At 42.4% G+C, this 21,009-nt stretch overlaps 1 protein-coding gene across 1 annotated transcript in view; it reads right to left on the minus strand.

The window, feature by feature from the left end:
* Positions 1 to 21,009, minus strand: part of LOC139754675 (sphingomyelin phosphodiesterase 4-like) — a 57,607-nt gene that overhangs the window by 25,458 nt on the left and 11,140 nt on the right. Inside the window, exon 4 of the mRNA XM_071672222.1 lies at positions 4,978 to 5,229. Within this exon, the coding sequence (XP_071528323.1) occupies positions 4,978 to 5,229 (252 nt within the window). The remainder of the gene's footprint in view (positions 1 to 4,977; positions 5,230 to 21,009) is intronic.

Consider the following 21,009-nt stretch of genomic DNA (forward strand, 5'->3'; position numbering starts at 1 on the left):
GATAAAGAGGATATATATCTTTGAGGCTGAGGGAACAAGGAGAAGCAGGAAACCAAACTGGAGGTGAAAGGATGGAATGAAAAAGATATTGAGCGATCGGGGCCTGAACATACAGGAGGGTGAGAGGCGTGCAAGGAATGGAGTGAATTGGAACAATGTGGTATATTGGGATTGATATGCTGTCAATGGACTGAACCAGGGCATGTTAAACATCTGTAGTAAACCATGGAAAGGTCTGTGGGGCCTGGGTGCGGATAGGGAGGTGTGGTTTTGAAGCATTACACACGACAGCTAGAGACTTTCTGTGAATAAATGTGGCCTTTTTTTTGTGTGTTTTCCTGGCACTACCTCATTTAAGCATGGGGTAGCAATGCTGTTTCCTGTGGGATGGGGTAGCAGCAGGAATGGATGAAGGCAAGCAAGTATATGTGCATCTATGTATATGTACGTAAATGAGCATTTATGTATATATGTGTGAGCATGAGTGGATGGGCCATTCTTCGTCTGTTTCCTGGCGCTACATCACTGATGTGGTAAACGGCAATCAAGTATAATAAATAACAAAAATCATTTTTTTATTATCATTATACTTGATCGCCATTTCCCATGTCAGCGAGGTAGCGCCAGGAAACAGACGAAGAATGGCCCATCCACTCATTTTATTCTACTTTTTTATTTTGCTTTGTTGCTCTCTCCCGCGTTAGCGAGGTAGCGCAAGGAAACAGACAAAAGAATGGCCCAACCCACCCCCATACACATGTATATACATACACGTCCACACACACAAATATAGATACCTATACATCTCAACGTATACATATATATACACACAGACATATACATATATACACATGTACATAATACATACTATCTGCCTTTTTATTCATTCCCATCGCCACCTCGCCACACATGTAATAACAACCCCCTCCCCCCTCATGTGTGCGAGGTAGTGCTAGGAAAAGACAACAAAGGCCCCATACGTTCTCACTCAATCTCTAGCTGTCATGTAATAAGGCACCGAAACCACAGCTCCCTTTCCACATCCAGGCCCCACACAACTTTCCATGGTTTACCCCAGATGCTTCAAATGCCCTGATTCAATCCATTGACAGCACGTCGGCCCTGGTGTACCACATCGTTCCAATTCACTCCATTCCTTGCACGCCTTTCACCCTCCTGCATGTTCAGGCCCCGATCACTCAAAATCTTTTTCACTCCATCTTTCCACCTCCCAATTTGGTCTCCCCCTTTTCCTCATTCCCTCCACCTCTGACACATATATCCTCTTGGTCAATCTTTCCTCACTCATTCTCTCCATGTGACCAAACCATTTCAAAACACCCTCTTCTGCTCTCTCAACCACATTCTTATTATTACCACACATCTCTCTTACCCTATTATCACTTACTCGATCAAACCACCTCACACCACATATTGTCCTCAAACATCTCATTTCCAGCACATCCACCCTCCTACGCACAACTCTATCCATAGCCCACGCCTTGCAACCATACAACATTGTTGGAACCACTATTCCTTCAAACATACCCATTTTCGCTTTCCAAGATAATGTTCTCGACTTCCACACACTCTTCAACGCTCCCAGAATTTTTGCCCCCTCCCCCACCCTATGATTCACTTCCGCTTCCATGGTTCCATCTGCTGCCAAATCCACTCCCAGATATCTAAAACACTTCACTTCCTCCAGTTTTTCTCCATTCAAACTTACCTCCCAATTGACTTGACCCTCAACCCTACTGTACCTAATAACCTTGCTCTTATTCACATTTACTCTCAACTTTCTTCTTTCATACACTTTACGAAACTCAGTCACCAGCTTCTGCAGTTTCTCACATGAATCAGCCACTAGCGCTGTATCATCAGCGAACAACAACTGACTCACTTACTAAGCTCTCTCATCCACAACAGACTGCATACTTGCCCCTCTTTCCAAAACTCTTGCATTCACCTCCCTAACAATCCCATCCATAAACAAATTAAACAACCATGGAGACATCACACACCACTGCCACAAAGCAACATTCACTGAGAACCAATCCTCGATAAAAACTTTTCACTGCTTCTAACAACTTCCCTCCCACACCATATATTCTTAATACCTTCCACAGAGCATCTCTATCAACTCTATCATATGCCTTCTCCAGATCCATAAATGCTACATACAAATCCATTTGCTTTTCTAAGTATGTCTCACATACATTCTTCAAAACAAACACCTGATCCACACATCCTCTACCACTTCTGAAACCACACTGCTCTTCCCCAATCTGATGCTCTGTACATGCCTTCACCCTCTCAATAAATACCCTCCCATATAATTTACCAGGAATACTCAACAAACTTATACCTCTGTAATTTGAGCACTCACCTTTGTCCCCTTTGCCTTTGTACAATGGCACTATGCAAGCATTCTGCCAATCCTCAGGCCCCTCACCATGAGTCATACATACATTAAATAACCTTAACAACCAGTCAACAATACAGTCACTCCCTTTTTTAATAAATTCCACTGCAATACCATCTAAACCTGCTGCCTTGTCGGCTTTCATCTTCCGCAAAGCTTTTACTACCTCTTCTCTGTTTACCAAATCATTTTCCATAACCCTCTCACTTCGCACACCACCTCAACCAAAACACCCTATATCTGCCACTCTATCATCAAACACATTTGACAAACCTTCAAAATACTTACTCCATCTCCTTCTCACATCACCTCTACTTGTTATCACCTCCCCATTAGCCCCCTTCACTGAAGTTCCCATTTGTTCCCTTGTCTTACGCACTTTGTTTACCTCCTTCCAAAACATCTTTTTATTCTCCCTAAAATCTAATGATACTCTCTCATCCCAACTCTCATTTGCCCTCTTTTTCACCTCTTGCACCTTTCTCTTGACCTCCTGCCTCTTTCTTTTATACATCTCCCACTCACTTGCATTATTTCCATGCAAAAATCGTCCAAATGCCTCTCTCTTCTCTTTCACTAATAATCTTACTTCTTCATCCCACCATTCACTACCCTTTCTAATCTGCCTACCTCTTACGCTTCTCATGCCACAAGCATCTTTTGCGCAAGCCATCACTGCTTCCCTAAATACATCCCATTCCTCCCCCACTCCCCTTACCTCCTTTGTTCTCACCTTTTTCCATTCTGTACTCACTCTCTCCTGGTACTTCCTCACACAAGTCTCCTTCCCAAGCTCACTTACTCTCACCACTCTCTTCACCCCAACATTCTCTCTTCTTTTCTGAAAACCTCTACAAATCTTCACCTTCGCCTCCACAAGATAATGACCAAACATCCCTCCAGTTGCACCTCTCAGCACACTAACATCCAAAAGTCTCTCTTTCGCGCGCCTATCAATTAACACGTGATCCAATAACGCTCTCTGGCCATCTCTCCTACTTACATACGTATACTTATGTATATCTCTCTTTGCCACCTCTCCTACTTACATATGTATACTTATGCATATCTCTCTTTTTAAACCAGGTATTCCCAATCACCAGTCCTTTTTCAGCACATAAATCTACATGCTCTTCACCATTTCCATTTACAGCACTGAACACCTCATGTATACCAATTATTCTCTCAACTGCCATATTACTCACCTTTGCATTCAAATCACCCATCACTATCATATATACATAAATGCCCATACATTCACATATACATACATACATGTATACACTTCAACATATACTGTATATACATGCACATACACAGACACATACATATATACACATGTGCATATTCATACTTACTTGCCTTCATCCATTCCTGGCACTACCCTATCCCACTGGAAACAACATTGTTACCCCTTGCTTGAGTGAGGTAGTGCTAGGGAAACAGAAAAAAAGGCCACATTCATTCACACTCAGAGTCTAGCTGTCATGTGAAATGCAGTGAAACCACAGCACCCTATTCACATCCAGACCCCACGAATCTTTCCATGGTTTATCCCAAACGTTTCACACGCCCTGGTTCGGTCCATTAACAGCACATCGATCCCGGTATACCACATCATTCCAATTCACTCTATTTCTTGCACACCTCTCACCCTCCTATATGTTCAGGCCCCAATCACTCAAAATCTTTTTTGTTCAATCTTTCCACCTCCAATTAGATCTCCCCTACTCTCCTTGTTCCCTCCACTTCTGACACATTTATCTTATTTGTCAACATTTCCTCAATCATTCTCTCAATACACCCAATCCATTTCAGCACACCTAATTCTGTTCCCTAAACCACACTTTATAACCACACACCTCTCTTGCCCTTTCATTACTCACTCGATTAATCCACCTCACACCACATACTGTCCTCAAGCATTTCATTTCCAACACATTCACCCAACTCTGCACAACACTATCTGTAGCCCACGCCTCACAACCCTACAATATTGATGGGACTACTATTCCTTCAAACACATTCATTTCTGCCCTTCCAGATAAGTTCTCTCTTTCCACAAATTCTTCATGGCTTCAAGAACTTTTGTCTCCTCCCCCACCCTTATTCTTTATAACTACCCCATCAAAGATTATGTTACCAACACTATGATTCTCCCTCATTCTAGGAACTGATTTGACCTTATCTAATATCAGGAGAACTGAAGAACTTCAATTTGCTGGATAATTAGTAAGCTCAGTAAGCTTGACACCACAACACTCGAGCAATACTACTAAATTACTTGGATGTAATGTTATGGCAGAATAATATAAAAGTAACAACCACAGAAACAATATTTAGAAATAACTGACGTGAATTCAATTGTCAGACATCCATGTGCCATGAGTTGGAAATCTTAAATGAGCAAGCATTTCAATTATGGCTGTTTTTGGACTGGATATTCAAAGAGATCTTTCACCTGTACATGAACTGTTTCTGAAGAAAGTAGACATATTTTTGTATATCAGCACAAGAAACAAACTTTTGAAGAAATTTTGATTACATCTTACCATGGTAATGTTCCCTGAGCTGAACATTGGCTGGTAAGAATGACTAGGCCCTTCCATCTCCACAAAATGTGCTCGAGCAACAGAAGCAAGTGAACGTGCTGGGAAATGGTCACTGTGGATTCCTGTAGCTGGTCCATTTTGCCCTAAGGTGCTAGAGGTTCCACCGAGTAAGGAACGCTGAATGAAATGTGGGTCCTCAAGAGCTTCCTCTATCTCACGGATGTAGCTGCTTAGATTGGTTTGAGAGAAAACCTGTTGAGATATAAGCCTTATTATAAAATTATATCCATCAACAATTCTATTTTCTACATATATCAAAATACACATACAACTAATATTGCCATCAAACTTGTGTTTGTGTGTATGGGTTGAGGGGTGTGTGTGTGTGTGTGTGTGTGTGTGTGTGTGTGTGTGTGTGTGTGTGTGTGTGTGTGTGTGTGTGTGTTTATTCAGTGGTTAAAGAAAATGAACAGCTTCTGAGGTTATGTGCTGAAAAAGAGTGATGATTGGAAATACCCAGTTCAAAAAGAGGGACATACTTAAGTATTTATAAAACAGAAAAGACGATATATATAGGCTTTATTGAATTACGTACTAATTCAAAGACATGAAAAAGACAGATTCTTGGATCTAAATGTACTGAGAGAGGCAGCTGGTGGGATGTTTGATCTTTATTTAGTGGAAGAGAGGATGAAGATTTGTAGAAGCTTTTGAAAAAGAGGATGGTAAAAGGAAGCAAGCATGGAAAAGTGGCTTGTGTGAAGAGATATCAGGAAAGAAAGAGTAAAGAATGGCAAATGGTTAGAGCAAACAAAGCTAGGGAAGGGGGTAAGGAATGGGAGCTGTTTAGGGAAGCAGTGCTGGCATGTGTGAGAGAAGTGTGTGGAATGCTGAAGATGGGAGGTAGGCAGGTGAGATAAGAAGTTACTAAATGAGAATAGAGAAGTGTATATATGATACTTAAAGGAAAGCAGTGTAAGTGATTAGATGTACAAAGGAAAGTGGCAGGAGGTCAAGAGGATGGTGCAGGAGCTGGAAAAGAAAGGAAAAAATAATAATCTGGGAAAATAAGAAACTGTGTTGGAAGTAGATTAATAGTGTGAGAAAAACAAGAGAACATTTGAGAACATCAATACAGGGTAGTAACAGGCATAGATGAGGTGAAGAGGAAACAGAGTAATTACTTGGAAGGACTGCTCAATGTGTTCAGTGACAGGGTGATGGATGAAAGGTGTTTGGGTTGAGCAGATAGGTGAAGTAAGAGCTATGGGAAATGGTGAAATGAGAAGGGAAGTGGTAAATGAAAAAAGTTTATGTTATGTACCTCTATGTATCACTCCTCATTTACTAACTACCTTGCCAATTTCATCACATCCCACCCTTGCATTCATATCACCCATTAAAGCCACCTTTTTCTCCTTTTCACACCCATTTATACAGTCATTCAAATTTCTCCAGAAATGCTCATTCCATCCTTATCTCACATAGCCTTTATAATTACAAGTGTATATAAACAAATCCATGCATACTTCACAGTTCTAATCTTTCTTTTCACCCACACTATTCTTGATTCATTCCATCCATGTTTTGTAACATCCTCCCGTACAACACAATTACACATCCTTCTTCCCTAATAATTTTGATTCATTCCTATCCATACCACTCCTGCCTCTAACCCTCTCATAACTTGCATTCATCACGTCCATTTTCACTCCATACACCCTTCCTAAGGATATGGATTTCCCTAATCCCAGCACATCCAAACTAAAACTTTCTAATTTCTGCACAAGCTCCCTTCTTTTACTCTCACCAGTCATCCCATTTACATTCACACCATCACCCTCAATTGCTCACCCACTTTACTCCCTGGCATAACTGGTAGACTCCAGTGCATCTTCTTAGCCATTTGTGCCTCATCTGTAACAGGCCACTGGCAACATGATTGCAGCGCTTCCCAGAGGCAGTAGGGCTCCTAAATTGTCCAAAACACTAAAATCCCACAATACCTCAAGTGCTTGTCTGTATCAAAAAGAAAAAATACTACTACTACTACTTCTATGGCCCTGATGGAATTGGGCAGTGCCTTCCATTTCTGTTCCACCCCTAAGGATGTAGTAATGAGGTCAACACAAGCAAGCAAGGTGAGACTTGGATATCCAGAAAACTAGTCTCCCCTTGCTGCACTGAAATTCATAACTTTTCCCAATTTTGAGTTTGTATTGAGGTCTATCTATCTATAACTCTGATGCCTGTTCCAACTAGAACTCCCTCAAAAGGGTGGCTACAGCAACAGTCTCCAAAACTAAAGAACTCCCATGCCACTTCTTAACCTTTAGTGCCTCACTCTTAAGAGGCCGCTGGCATAGGGCAAGTCTAGTGCAGTATTATGTTCCTAATGACTACATCTGTCAAATGCTCCTAACTACTACTTCTACTTAATGCATCTACCTAAAGCTCCTGCCTAAATGTCCTACCGACTACTTCTACCTACTGCCCCTACAATTTTGCCAAAATGCAGGGCTAGCGTATAGTGCTTACGAAAGAAAATATGGAGTTATGAAGAATAAGCTGCATGAGCTAAGTGTTGTCAAATGTTACACATGACAAGAAGAGATTTATGTTTGTGGACATAATGCCAGCAGTCCACATATTAGTGAGGCAGAAAGAAAAGACAGCTACCTACATCCGAGGAGTGCAACTTGACAACCACTAAAGTGCTGGCTTACTAAGCAGATGTTGCTAACCCTCCTGTAGTGTACTAGTTGGTAGCACATTCTAACCACATTGGTATATGTTCACTGAGTTTAAGCTGGTAAGCTGTATGGAAGAGTGGTGATTGCAAGGGTTATAGCACCCACAGAGCATCAGGCTGGGGAAAACCAATATGGTTTCAGGAGTGCTGGGGATGTGTGGATTAGGATTTTGCTCTGAAGAATGTGTGTGAGATATACTCAGAGAAACGTAATGATCTGTATGAGAAGAAAGCACATGACAGGGTTCACAGAGAAGCTCTGTGGAAGGTGCTAAGAATATATGATGTGGGTAGAGAGATATTACAAGCAGTGAAGAGTTTGTGAGTGGTTTCAGAAGACAAATCTGTAGATGGGGTGTGTGATGTCTACATTCTACATGGTTGTTTAATCTATTTATGAATGGGGTAGCGAAGAATAAAGAATGCAAAGGTTTTGGAAAGAGGAGCAAGTATGCTATCTTCTGGGGTTGGGGGTGGGGGCCTGGGATGGGAGTCAGTTGTTGTTTGCTGATGATACAACATTGGTGGGAGATTCAAGTGAGAAGCTGGTGTCTGAGTTTGGGAGAGTGAGCAAAAGGAGAAAGTTGAAAGTAGATGTAAATATAAACAAGGTTAATAGATTCAACAGAGAAAAGGGACAGGTTATTTGGAGAGTGAGTTTGAATGGAGAGAACTCGGAGGTGGTGAAGTGCTTTAGATGCCTGGGAGTGGATGTAACAACCAATGGAACCATGGGACCTAAAGTGAGTCAAAGGGTTGCTGAGGGGGCAAAGATCTTGGATGCACTGAGGAATAGGCAAGGTCACTGTATTTAATCTAAGGGCAAAGATACGTATGTTTCGTTAGTATAGTAATCCTGATGGTGCTGTATGAATCTGAGGAGTGGGCCTTACAAAAAATGTAAAGGATAAGGTAAGCGTGTTCGAAATGAAATGTTTGAGGAAAATATTGTGGTGTGAGAAGGGATGACTGAATAAGAAATGAAAGATTAAGAGATAGGAGTGGTGGTAAAAGAAGTATGTATGAATGAGCTGAAGAGAGTATACATATCAGAAGGGAAGGGAACAAGGGAAATGGGGAAACCAAGGAGGAGGTGGAGGGACGGAGTGAAAGATGCTGTGAAGGCAAGGTTCGCAGGGGATAGAGTGAACTAAAGTGATGCAGTTTACAGAAGGAAATGTGCAGTCACAGAGCTGAAACAGGGCTTGGTTGAGAATAGGGGTCAGTTCTGTTGCATTATACATGGCAGAGAAAAGATAGAAAGGAATGAGGCCATTCTTCGTCAGGTCCTGGCACTCCCTCGCTGGCACAGTAAATGCTGAACATGTAGGAAAAGATTATTAATACCATAAACTATAAATATTTGCATATGAAACACTTAGCGCTACCTCGCACACATGAGGGGGGAGGGGGTTGTTATTCCATGTGTGGCAAGGTGGCGATGGGAACAAATAAAGGCAGACAGTATGAATTATGTACATGTGTATATATGTAAATGTCTGTGTGTGTATATATATGTGTACATTGAGATGTATAGGTATGTATATTTGTGTGTTTGGACGTGTATGTATATACATGTGTATGTGGGCGGGTTGAGCCATTCTTTCGTCTGTTTCCTTGTGCTACCTCGCTAACGCGGGAGACAGCGACAAAGCAAAATAAATAAATAATAAATGAAACACCATTCAGAACCTGAATCAGTAATGCAAAACTCTGTTAAGGTTCAGACCACATTCTGAGACATACATATAATACAGAATTTATAAAATCCATCAAAAGCTAACATCAGCAGAGTCCTTGGTATTGAAGATTATGGATTTTTTATTTCCATTTGTAAACTAAGTGAAGCCACAGATATCGAGGCAAGCCATGTGCATGAGGAGACAGAGGTAGAGAGAGAGAGACCGAGAATACCTTCTGAGGATGAAACCAGAGGTACTGTGTGATACCTTCTTTGCTAGTTTGGAATCCGAACAAAGAGTAGTGAGTGAGGCTGATGACTTATCTCGGCAAAATCTGAAAGGATTACTGAGGGCTGAACCAGAATTTAAGAAACTGTTTGAGTCAGCTGAAAAGTCTGCCAACAGTTATTATCTTCGGGATGGGTTGCTAATGAGGAAATGGTGTCTGGTATCATGTACTGGGAAAGGCAGAGACAAGCAACAAGTTGTGGTGCCATGTCCCTACAGAAGGGTGATTTTGAAGCTTGTGCATGACTTGAGCTTTGCAGGTCACTTAGGGTGAGAAAGACCATGGACAGAGTGTGACAGAATGTGTATTGGCCTGGTGTCCACCAGGAATATTGCTCAGTATGTAAAGATGTATCAAAAGCTTAAGGCTGCTCCCTTAGTTCCTATTCCCCCATTTGAAGCTCCATCTAACTGTGCTATAGCTGACATTGTGGGCCCCTTGCCAAAAACCTCATCAAGCAACTGTTACATTTTGAGTATCATTGATAAGGCCATAAGATATCCCAAAGTGATACCTTAAGAGACATGAATGCTGTATGGGAATTGCTTACCCTCTTTGGAAAGTTTGGACTACCCAAAGAGGTGCAGTCTGATCAGGGGTCCAATTTCATGTCTAGGACTTTTCAACAAACCCTGAAAGAGCTGAGCATTGGTAAGATTACTTCAACCGCTTACCACCCTCAGAGTCATGGCGTATTGGAACATTACCATTCCACACTAAAGTTCACGCTGAAGAAGTATTGTGCCAACAACACAAGAGACTTGGATAAGGGACTACTATTCCTTTTGTTTGCCACCAGAGATGTGCTAAATGTTTCTCTAAGTTTCTCCCCCTTCAAGCTGATGTTTGCCCAAGAAACTGCTAAGGCTTCTACGTTATTCAGAGATGTGCAGATGAACAAGAGCGAGTGTGTTGGCCTATTAGACTCAGTCAGCAAGTTAAAGGAGAGATTGCAGAAATGTTGGGAAGCAGCTTGGGAGAATCTAAGAGACCAAGGTATGAATGAAGAGCTGGTATGGTAAGTGGTCTCATTTGAGGAGTTTTGGGACAGGTGGTGTTGCTTTTATTACTCCAACCAGGACAACCTCTGGCAGCCTGTTTCCAGGGTTCATACACTATAATTAGGAGTGTAGGAGACTTAAATCACTTTGTATTGGCTCCCAACAGGGGAAGAGGGAAGAGATTATGGCATATCAACATGCTTCAACCATATTTCAATCGTGATTCTCCCTGTCAATCAGAGTGTGATGGTCTGCATGATCAGAGATCCAGCAGGAGCCATGTGACAAGGACGGCAATCAAGCTATGGGAGCCCTTGAGACCTGGGGACCTAATGCAGGCATGGACATTGAGAAGGAGGAGAAACTCTTGCACATGATGGAGGAGCAACTTGAGGAGATATCTGCCCTGCTGTTAAAACACCCAGAGGTTTTCTGAAGTGCACCTGGACAGACCTCACTGACCAGCCATGGCTTAGATATGGGAGATGCCAGCCCTGTTATACAAGCTCGTTACCAGTTAAGTCCATAATGAGCAACCACCCTTCAGAAGGAACAAATTACATGCTGGAGCACAACCTGATTGAGCTGTGACAGGCAGAGTGGAGCTCACTTGTGACCCTTGTACCCAAGCCTGATATGACCTATTGGTTCTGTATCGACTACCAACAAGTCAACATGGTGATGAAGACTGACATTTACCCCCATTCATGTGTGGAAGACTGCACAGACCAAGATGACAATGCCTGTTCCCTGACAAAACTTGACTGCAAGAAAAGGTACTAGCAAATTAAATTAACTGACAGCACAAGACATCAGCGCTCCTGTAGTGTTGGGATGTACATATAAGTGTACAGTGATGCCTTCTGGCATGAAAAATGCCCCTGCCACATTTCAGTGGCTTATGAACATTCTTATCAGAGACATGCCTTGCTGTGTAGTTTATTTGGATGATATTGTTAGGGAGGTGAATGCAAGAGTTTTGGAAAGAGGGGCAAGTATGCAGTCTGTTGTGGATGAGAGAGCTTGGGAAGTGAGTCAGTTGTTGTTCGCTGATGATACAGTGCTGGTGGCTGATTCATGTAAGAAACTGCAGAAGCTGGTGACTGAGTTTGGTAAAGTGTGTGAAAGAAGAAAGTTAAGAGTAAATGTGAATAAGAGCAAGGTTATTAGGTACAGTAGGGTTGAGGGTCAAGTCAAATGGGAGGTAAGTTTGAATGGAGAAAAACTGGAGGAAGTGAAGTGTTTTAGATATCTGGGAGTGGATCTGGCAGCAGATGGAACCATGGAAGCAGAAGTGAATCATAGGGTTGGGGAGGGGGCGAAAATTCTTGGAGCCTTGAAGAATGTTTGGAAGTCGAGAACATTATCTCGGAAAGCAAAAATGGGTATGTTTGAAGGAATAGTGGTTCCAACAATGTTGTATGGTTGCGAGGCGTGGGCTATGGATAGAGTTGTGCGCAGGAGGGTGGATGTGCTGGAAATGAGATGTTTGAGGACAATGTGTGGTGTGAGGTGGTTTGATCGAGTAAGTAATGTGAGGGTAAGAGGGATGTGTGGAAATAAAAAGAGTGTGGTTGAGAGAGCAGAAGAGGGTGTTTTGAAATGGTTTGGTCACATGGAGAGAATGAGTGGGGAAAGATTGACTAAGAGGATATATGTGTCAGAGGTGGATGGAACAAGGAGAAGTGGGAGACCAAATTGGAGGTGGAAAGATGGAGTGAAAAAGATTTTGTGTGATCGGGGCCTGAACATGCAGGAGGGTGAAAGGCGTGCAAGGAATAGAGTGAATTGGAACGATGTGGTTTACTGGGGTCGACGTGCTGTCAATGGATTGAACCAGGGCATGTGAAGCGTCTGGGGTAAACCATGGAAAGTTGTGTGGGGCCTGGATGTGGAAAGGGAGCTGTGGTTTCGGTGCATTATTACATGACAGCTAGAGACTGAGTGTGAACGAATTGGGCCTTTAGTGTCTTTTCCTAGCGCTACCTCGCACACGAGGGGGGAGGGGGTTGTTATTCCATGTGTGGCGAGGTGGCTATGGGAACAAATAAAGGCATACAGTATGAATTATGTACATGTGAACATATGTATAAGTCTGTGTGTGTATATATATGTGTACATTGAGATGTATAGGTATGTATATTTGCGTGTGTGGACATGTATGTATATGCATGTATATGTGGGCGGATTGGGCGATTCTTTCATCTGTTTCCTTGCGCTACCTCGCTAACGCGGGAGACAGCGACAAAGCAAAATAAATAAATATATATACATATATAAGTAGGAGAGATGGCCAGAGAGCGTTGTTGGATTACATGTTAATTGATAGGTGCTCGAAAGAGAGACTTTTGGATGCTAATGTGCTGAGAGGTGCAACTGGAGGGGTGCCTGATCATTATCTTGTGGAGGAGAAGGTGAAGATTTGTAAAGGTTTTCAGAAAAGAAGAGAGAATGTTGGGGTGAAGACAATGGTGAGTTAGTGAGCTTGGGAAGGAGACTTGTGTGAGGAAGTACCAGGAGAGAGTGAGTACAGAATGGAAAAAGGTGAGAACAAAGGACATAAGGGGAGTGGAGGAGGAATGGGATGTATTTAGGGAAGCAGTGATGGCTTGTGCAAAAGATGATTGTGGCATGAGAAGCATGGGAGGTGGGCAGATTAGAAAGGGTAGTGAGTGGTGGGATGAAGCAGTAAGATTATTAGTGAAATAAAAGAGAGAGGCATTTGGATGAGTCTTGCAGGAAAATAATGCAAATGACTGGGAGACGTATAAGAGAAAGAGGCAGGAGGTCAAGAAAAAGGTGCAAGAGGTGAAAAAGAGGGCAAATGAGAGTTGGGGTGAGAGAGTATCATTAAATTTTAGGGAGAATAAAAAGATGTTTTGGAAGGAGGTAAATAAAGTGCATAAGACAAGGGAATAAATGGGAACTTCAGTGAAGAGGGCTAATGGGGAGTTGATAACAAGTAGTGGTGATGTGAGGAGATGGAGTGAGTATTTTGAAGGTTTGTTGAATGTGTTTGATGATAGAGTGGCAGATATAGGGTGTTTTGGTTGAGGTGGTATGCAAAGTGAGAGGGTTAAGGAGAATGATTTGGTGAACAGAGAAGAGGTGGTAAAAGCTTTGCGGAAGATGAAAGCCGGCAAGGCAGCGGGTTTGGATGGTATTGCAGTGGAATTTATCAAAAAAGGGGTGACTGTATTGTTGACTGGTTGGTAAGGTTATTTCATGTATGTATGACTCATGGTGAGGTGCCTGAGGATTGGCGGACTGCTTGCATAGTGCCATTGTACAAAGGCAAAGCAGATAAAAATGAGTGCTCAAATTACAGAAGTATAAGTTTGTTGAGTATTCCTGGGAAATTATATGGGAGGGTATTGTTTGAGAGGGTGAAGGTATGTACAGAGCATCAGATTGGGGAAGAGCAGTATGGTTTCAGAAGTGGTAGAGGATGTGTGGATCAGGGGTTTGCTTTCTCTGCTAAAATCGTCCAAATGCCTCTCTCTTCTCTTTCACTAATAATCTTACTTCTTCATCCCACCACTCACTATCCTTTCTTCCCATGCTTCTCGCGCTACAAGCATCTTTTGCACAAGCCATCACTGCTTCCCCAAATACATCTCATTCCTCCCCCACTACCCTTACATCCTTTGTTCTCACCTTTTTCCATTCTGTACTCAGTCTCTCCTGGTACTTCCTCACACAAGTCTCCTTCCCAAGTTCACTTACTCTCACCACTCGCTTCACCCCAACATTCTCTCTTCTTTTCTGAAAACCTCTACAAATCTTCACTTTCGCCTCCACAAGATAATGATCAGACATCCCTCCAGTTGCACCTCTCAGCACATTAACATCCAAAAGTCTCTCTTTCACACGCCTATCAATTAACACGTAATCCAACAATGCTCTCTGGACATCTCTTATACTTACATACGTATACTTATGTATATCTCTCTTTTTAAACCAGGTATTCCTAATCACCAGCCCTTTTTCAGCACATAAATCTACAAGCTCTTCACCATTTCCATTTATAACACTGAACACCCCATGTACACCAATTATTCCCTATCAATGAACACATAATCCAATAACGCTCTCTGGCCATCTCTCCTACTTACGTATATATACTTATGTATATCTCTCATTTTAAACTCTATCCTGGGAGATAGGGGAGAAAGAATACTTGCCAAGAATTCATCACGTGTCGTAGAAGGCGACTACAGGGGACGGGAGTGGGGGGGCTAGAAACCCTCCCCTCCTTGTATTTTAACTTTCTAAAAGGGGAAACAGAAGAAGGACTCATGTGGCGAGTGCTCATCCTCCTCGAAAGCTCAGATTGCGGTATTTAAATGTGTGTGGATGTAACCAAGATGAGAAAAAAGGAGAGATAGGTAGTATGTTTGAGGAAAGGAACCTGGATGTTTTGGCTCTGAGTGAAACAAAGTTCAAGGGTAAAGGGGGAGAGTGGTTTGAGAATGTCTTGGGAGTAAAACTGGGTTAGTGAGAGGACGAGAGCAAAAGAGGGAGTAGCACTACTCCTGAAACAGAAGCAGTGGGAGTATGTGATAGTGTGTAAGAAAGTTAACTTTAGATTGACATGGGTAAAACTGAAAGTGGATTGAGAGAGATGGGGTGATTATTGGTGCATATGCACCTGGGCATGAGAAGAAACATGACTAGAGGCAAGTGTTTTGGGAGCAGCTGAGTGAGTGTGTTAGTAGTTTTGATGCACGAGACTGGGTTATAATGATGGGTGATTTGAATGCGAAGGTGAGTAATGTGGCAGTTGAGGGAATAATTGGTGTATATGGGGTGTTCGCTATTGTAAATGGAAATAGTGAAGAGCTTGTAGATTTATGTGCTGAAAAAGGACTGGTGATTGCGAATACCTGGTTTAAAAAGAGAGATATACATAAGTATACGTATGTAAGCAGGAGAGATGGCCAGAGAGCGTTATTGGATTACGCGTTAATTGATAGACGCGCGAAAGAGAGACTTTTAGATGTTAATGTGCTGAGAGGTGCAACTGGAGGGATGTCTGATCATTATCTTGTGGAGGCGAAGGTGAAGATTTGTAGAGGTTTTCAGAAAAAAAGAGAGAACGATGGGGTGAAGAGAGTGGTGAGAGTGAGCTTGGGAAGAAGACTTGTGTGAGGAAGTACCAGGAGAAACTGGGTACAGAATGGAAAGAGGTGAGAACAAAGGAGGTAAGGGGAGTGGGGGAGGAATGGGATATATTTAGGGAAGCAGTGATGGCTTGCACAAAAGATGCTTGTGGCATGAGAAGCATGGGAAGGGGGCAGATTAGAAAGGGTAGTGAGTGGTGGGATGAAGAAGTAAGATTATTAGTGAAAGAGAAGAGAGAGGCATTTGGACAATTTTTGCAGGGAAATAATGTAAATGACTGGGAGATGTATAGAAGAAAGAGACAGGAGGTCAAGAGAAAGGTGCAAGAGGTGAAAAAGAGGGCAAGTGAGAGATGGGGTGAGAGAGTATCATTAAATTTCAGGGAGAATAAAAGATGTTTTGGAAGGAGGTAAATAAAGTGAGTAAGACAAGGGAACAAATGGGAACTTCATTCAAGGGGGGTTAATGGGGAGGTGATAACAAGCAGTGGTGATGTGAGAAGGAGATGGAGTGAGTATTTTGAAGGTTTGTTGAATGTGTTTGATGATAGAGTGGCAGATATAAGGTGTTTTGGTAGAGATGGTGTGCAAAGTGAGAGGGTTAGGAAGAACAATTTGGAAAACAGAGAAGAGGTAGTAAAAGCTTTGTAGAAGATGAAAGCAGGCAAGGCAGCGTGTTTGAATGAAATTGCAGTGGAATTTATTAAAAAAAGGTGGTGACTATATTGTTGACTGGTTGGTAAGGTTATTTAATGTATGTATGACTCATGGTGAGGTGCCTGAGGATTGGCGGAATGCTTCCATAGTGCCATTGTACAAAGGCAAAGGGGATAAAAGTGAGTACTCAAATTACAGATAAAAGTTTGTTGAGTATTCTTGGTAAATTATATGGGAGGGTATTGATTGAGAGGGTGAAGGCATCTACAGAGCATCAGCTTGTGGAAGAACAGTGTGGTTTCAGAAGTGGTAGAGGATGTGTGGATCAGGTGTTTGCTTTGAAGAATGTATGTGAGAAATACTTAGAAAAGCAAATGGGATTTGTATGTAGCATTTATGGATCTGGAGAAGGCATATGATAGAGTTGACAGAGATGCTCTGTGGAAGGTATTAAGAATATATGATGTGGGAGGCAAGTTGTTAGAGGCAGTGAAAAGTTTTTATCGAGGATGCAAGGCATGTGTATGTATAGGAAGAGAGGAAAGTGACTGGTTCTCAGTGAATGTTGGTTTGCGACAAGGGTGTGTGATGGGTCCATGGTTGTTTAATTTGTTTATGGATGGGGATATTAGGGAGGTGAATGCAAGAGTTTTGGAAAGAGGTGCAAGCATGCAGTCTGTTGTGGATGAGAGAGCTTGGGAAGTGAGTCAGTTGTTGTTCGCTGATGATACAGCGCTGGTGGCTGATTCGTGTGAAACTGCAGAAGCTGGTAACTGAGTTTGGTAAAGTGTGTGAAAGAAGAAAGCTGAGCGTAAATGTGAATAAGAGTAAGGAAATTAGGCACAGTAGGGTTGAGGGACAAGTCAACTGGGAGGTAAGTTTGAATGGAGAAAAACTGGAGGAAGTGAAGTGTTTTAGATATCTGGGAGTGGATTTGACAGTGGATGGAACCATGGAAGCGGAAGTGAATCATAGGTTGGGGGAGGTGGCGAAAGTTCTGGGAGCTTTGAAGAATGTGTGGAAGTCGAGAACATTATCTCAGAAAGCAAAAATGGGTATGTTTGAAGGAATAGTGGTTCCAACAATGTTTTATGGTTGAAAGGAGTGGGATATAGATAGAGTTGTGTGGAGGAGGGTGGATGTGCTGGAAATGAGATGTTTGAGGACAATATGTGATGTGAGGTGGTTTGATCGAGTAAGTAATAACAGGGTAAGAGAGATGTGTGGTAATAAAAAGAGTGTGGTTGAGAGGGCAGAAAAGGGTGTTTTGAAATGGTTTGGTCACATGGAGAGAATGAGTGAGGAAATATTGACCAAGAGGATATATGTGTCAGAGGTGGAGGGAACGAGGAGAAGTGGGAGACCAAATTGGAGGTGGAAAGATAGAGTGAAAAAGATTTTGCGTGATCGGGGCCTGAACATGCAGGAGGGTGAAAGGCGTGCAAGGAATAGAGTGAATTGGATCGATGTGGTATACCGGGGTCGACGTGCTGTCAATGGATTGAACCAGGGCATGTGAAGCGTCTGGGGTAAACCATGGAAAGTTGTGTGGGGTCTGGATGTGGAAAGGGAGCTATGGTTTCGGTGCATTATACATGACAGCTAGAGACTGAGTGTGAACGAATGTGGCCTTTCTTGTATTTTTCTAGCACTACCTTGCGCACATGCAGGGGGAGGGGGTTGTTATTTCATGTGTGGAGGGGTGGCGATGGGAATAAATTAAGGCAGACAGTATGAATTATGTACATGTGTATATATGTATACCCTTTCATTACTTAATTGATCAAACCACCTCACACCACATATTGGCCTCAAACATCTCACTTCTAACACATCCACCTTCCTCCGTACAACCCTATCTACAGCCCATGCCTTAAAACCATATAACTTTGTTAGAACCACTATTTCTTCAAACATACTCATTTTCTCTCTCTCCAAGATAATGTTCTCGCCTTAAACACATTCTTCAATGTTCCCAGAACCTCCCCCCCCCCCCCCCCCCCCCCCCCCCCCCCACTTACTTCTGCTTCAATGGTTCCATCCACTGCTAAATTTTTCTCCATTCAAACTTACCTCCCAACTGACTTGTCCCTCAACCCTAATGACCTTCCTCTTATTCACATTTACTCTTAGCTTTCTTCTTTCACACACTTTACCAAACTCAGTCATCAGCTTCTGCAGTTTCTCACCCGAATCCGTCACCAGTGCTATATCATCAGCGAACTACAACTGATACTTCCGAAGCCCTTTCATCCACAGCAGACTGAATACTTGCCCCTCTCCCCAGAAACTTGCATTCACCTCCCTAACAACCCCATCCATAAACAAATTAAACAACCATGGAGACATCATGTACCCTTGCTGCAAACCAACATTCACTGAGAACCTATCACTTTCCTCTTTACTTACTAGTACACATGTCTTACATACTCGATAAAAACTTTTCACTGCTTCTAGCAACTTACCTCCTACACAATACACTGCTCCTAGCAACTTACCTCCTACACAATATACTCTTAATAACTTCCACAGAGCATGTCTATCAACTCTATCATAGGCCTTCTCCAGATCCATAAATGCTACATACAAATCCATCTGTTTTTCTAACTATTTCTTACATATATTCTTCAAAGCAAACACCTGACCCACACATCCTCTAACACATCTGAAACCACATTACTCTTCCCCAATCTGATGCTCTGAACATGCGTTCACCCTCTCAATCAATACCCACCCATACAATTTCCCACGAATACTCAACAAACTTATACCTCTGTAATTTGAAAAGTCACTTTTATCCCCTTTGCCTTTGTACAATGGCACCATGCATGCATTCCGCAAATCCTTAGGCACTTCACCAAAAACCATACATACACTGAATATCCTTACCAACCAGTCAAAACAACACAGTCACCCAATTTCTAAATAGATTCCACAGGAATACCATCCAAACCAGCCGCCTTACCAGCTTTCATCTTCCGCAAAGCTTTCACTACCTCTTTGTTTACCAAACCATTCTCCCTGACCCTCTCACACCACCTCCACTAAAACGCCCTAAATCTGCCACACTGTTATCAAACACATTCAACAAATCTTCAATATACTCACTCCATCTCCTTCTCACTTCACCACTACTTGTTATTACCTCTCCATATTAATACTTGCTGCCTTCATCCATTCCAGTCGCCATCCCGCCACACATGAAATGGCATCCCCCTCCCCCTGCGCGCGCACGAGGTAGCGCTAGGAAAAGACAACGAAGACCACATTCGTTCACACTCAGTCTCTAGCTGTCATGTATAATGCACCGAAAACACAGGTCCCTTTCCACATACAGGCCCAACAAAACTTTCCATGGTTTACCCCAGATACTTCACATGCCCTGGTTAAATCCAGTGACAGCACATCAACCCCAGCATAACACATCATTCCAATTCACTCTATTCCTTTCTTGCCTTTCACCCTCTTGTATTTTCAGGCCCCGATCGCTCAAAATCTTTTTCAACCCATCCTTCTGTCTCCAATTTGTTCTCCCACTTCTCATTCCTTTCACTTCTGACACATATATCCTTTTTTGTCAATCTTTCCTCACTCATTCTCTCCATGTGACCAAGCCATTTCAATACACCCTCTTCTACTCTCTCAACCACACTCTTTTTATTACCAAACATCTCTCTTACCCTTTCATTACTTAATCGATCAAACCACCTCACACCATATAGTGTCCTCAAACATTTCATTTCCAACACATCCACCCTCCTCTGCACAACCCTATCTATAGCCCATGCATCACAACCATATAACACTGTTGGAACCACTATTCCTTCAAACACCAATTTTTGTTATCTGAGATAACGTTCTCTCCTTCCACACATTCTTCAATGCTCCTAGAACTTTTCGCCCCCTGCCCCATACTGTGATTCACTTCCACTTTCATGGTTCCATCCACTACCAAATCCACTCTCAGATACCTAAAATACTTCACTTCTTCCAATTTTTCTCCATTGAAACTTATCTCCCAATTTATTAGTCCCTTAACCCTAGAGAACCTAATTACCTTGCTCTTATTCACATTTACTCTCAGCTCTCTTCTTTCACACACTTTACCAAACTCAGTCACCAGCTTCTGCAGTTTCTCACCCGATTGAGCCACCAGCGCTGTATCATCAGCGAACAGCAACTGACTCACTTCCCAAGCCCTCTCACCCACTGCAGACTGCATACTTGCCCCTCTCTCCAAAACTCTTGCAGTCATCACCCGAACAACAACACCCATACAAAAATTAAACAACCATAGAGACATCACGTACCCCTACTGCAAACCGACACTCACTGGGAACCAATATATGTACTCATTTATTATACTTTGTTGCTGTCTCCCGCGTTAGCAAGGTAGCACAAGGAAACATGAAAGAATGGCCCAAACCACCCACATACACATGTATATACATACATGCCCACATACGCACTTATACATATCTATACATTTCAAATGTATAAATACATATACATACACAGACAAATACAT

The sequence above is a fragment of the Panulirus ornatus genome, chromosome 17 (genome assembly GCF_036320965.1).
Source record: "Panulirus ornatus isolate Po-2019 chromosome 17, ASM3632096v1, whole genome shotgun sequence".
NCBI classification, from domain to species: domain Eukaryota; kingdom Metazoa; phylum Arthropoda; class Malacostraca; order Decapoda; family Palinuridae; genus Panulirus; species Panulirus ornatus.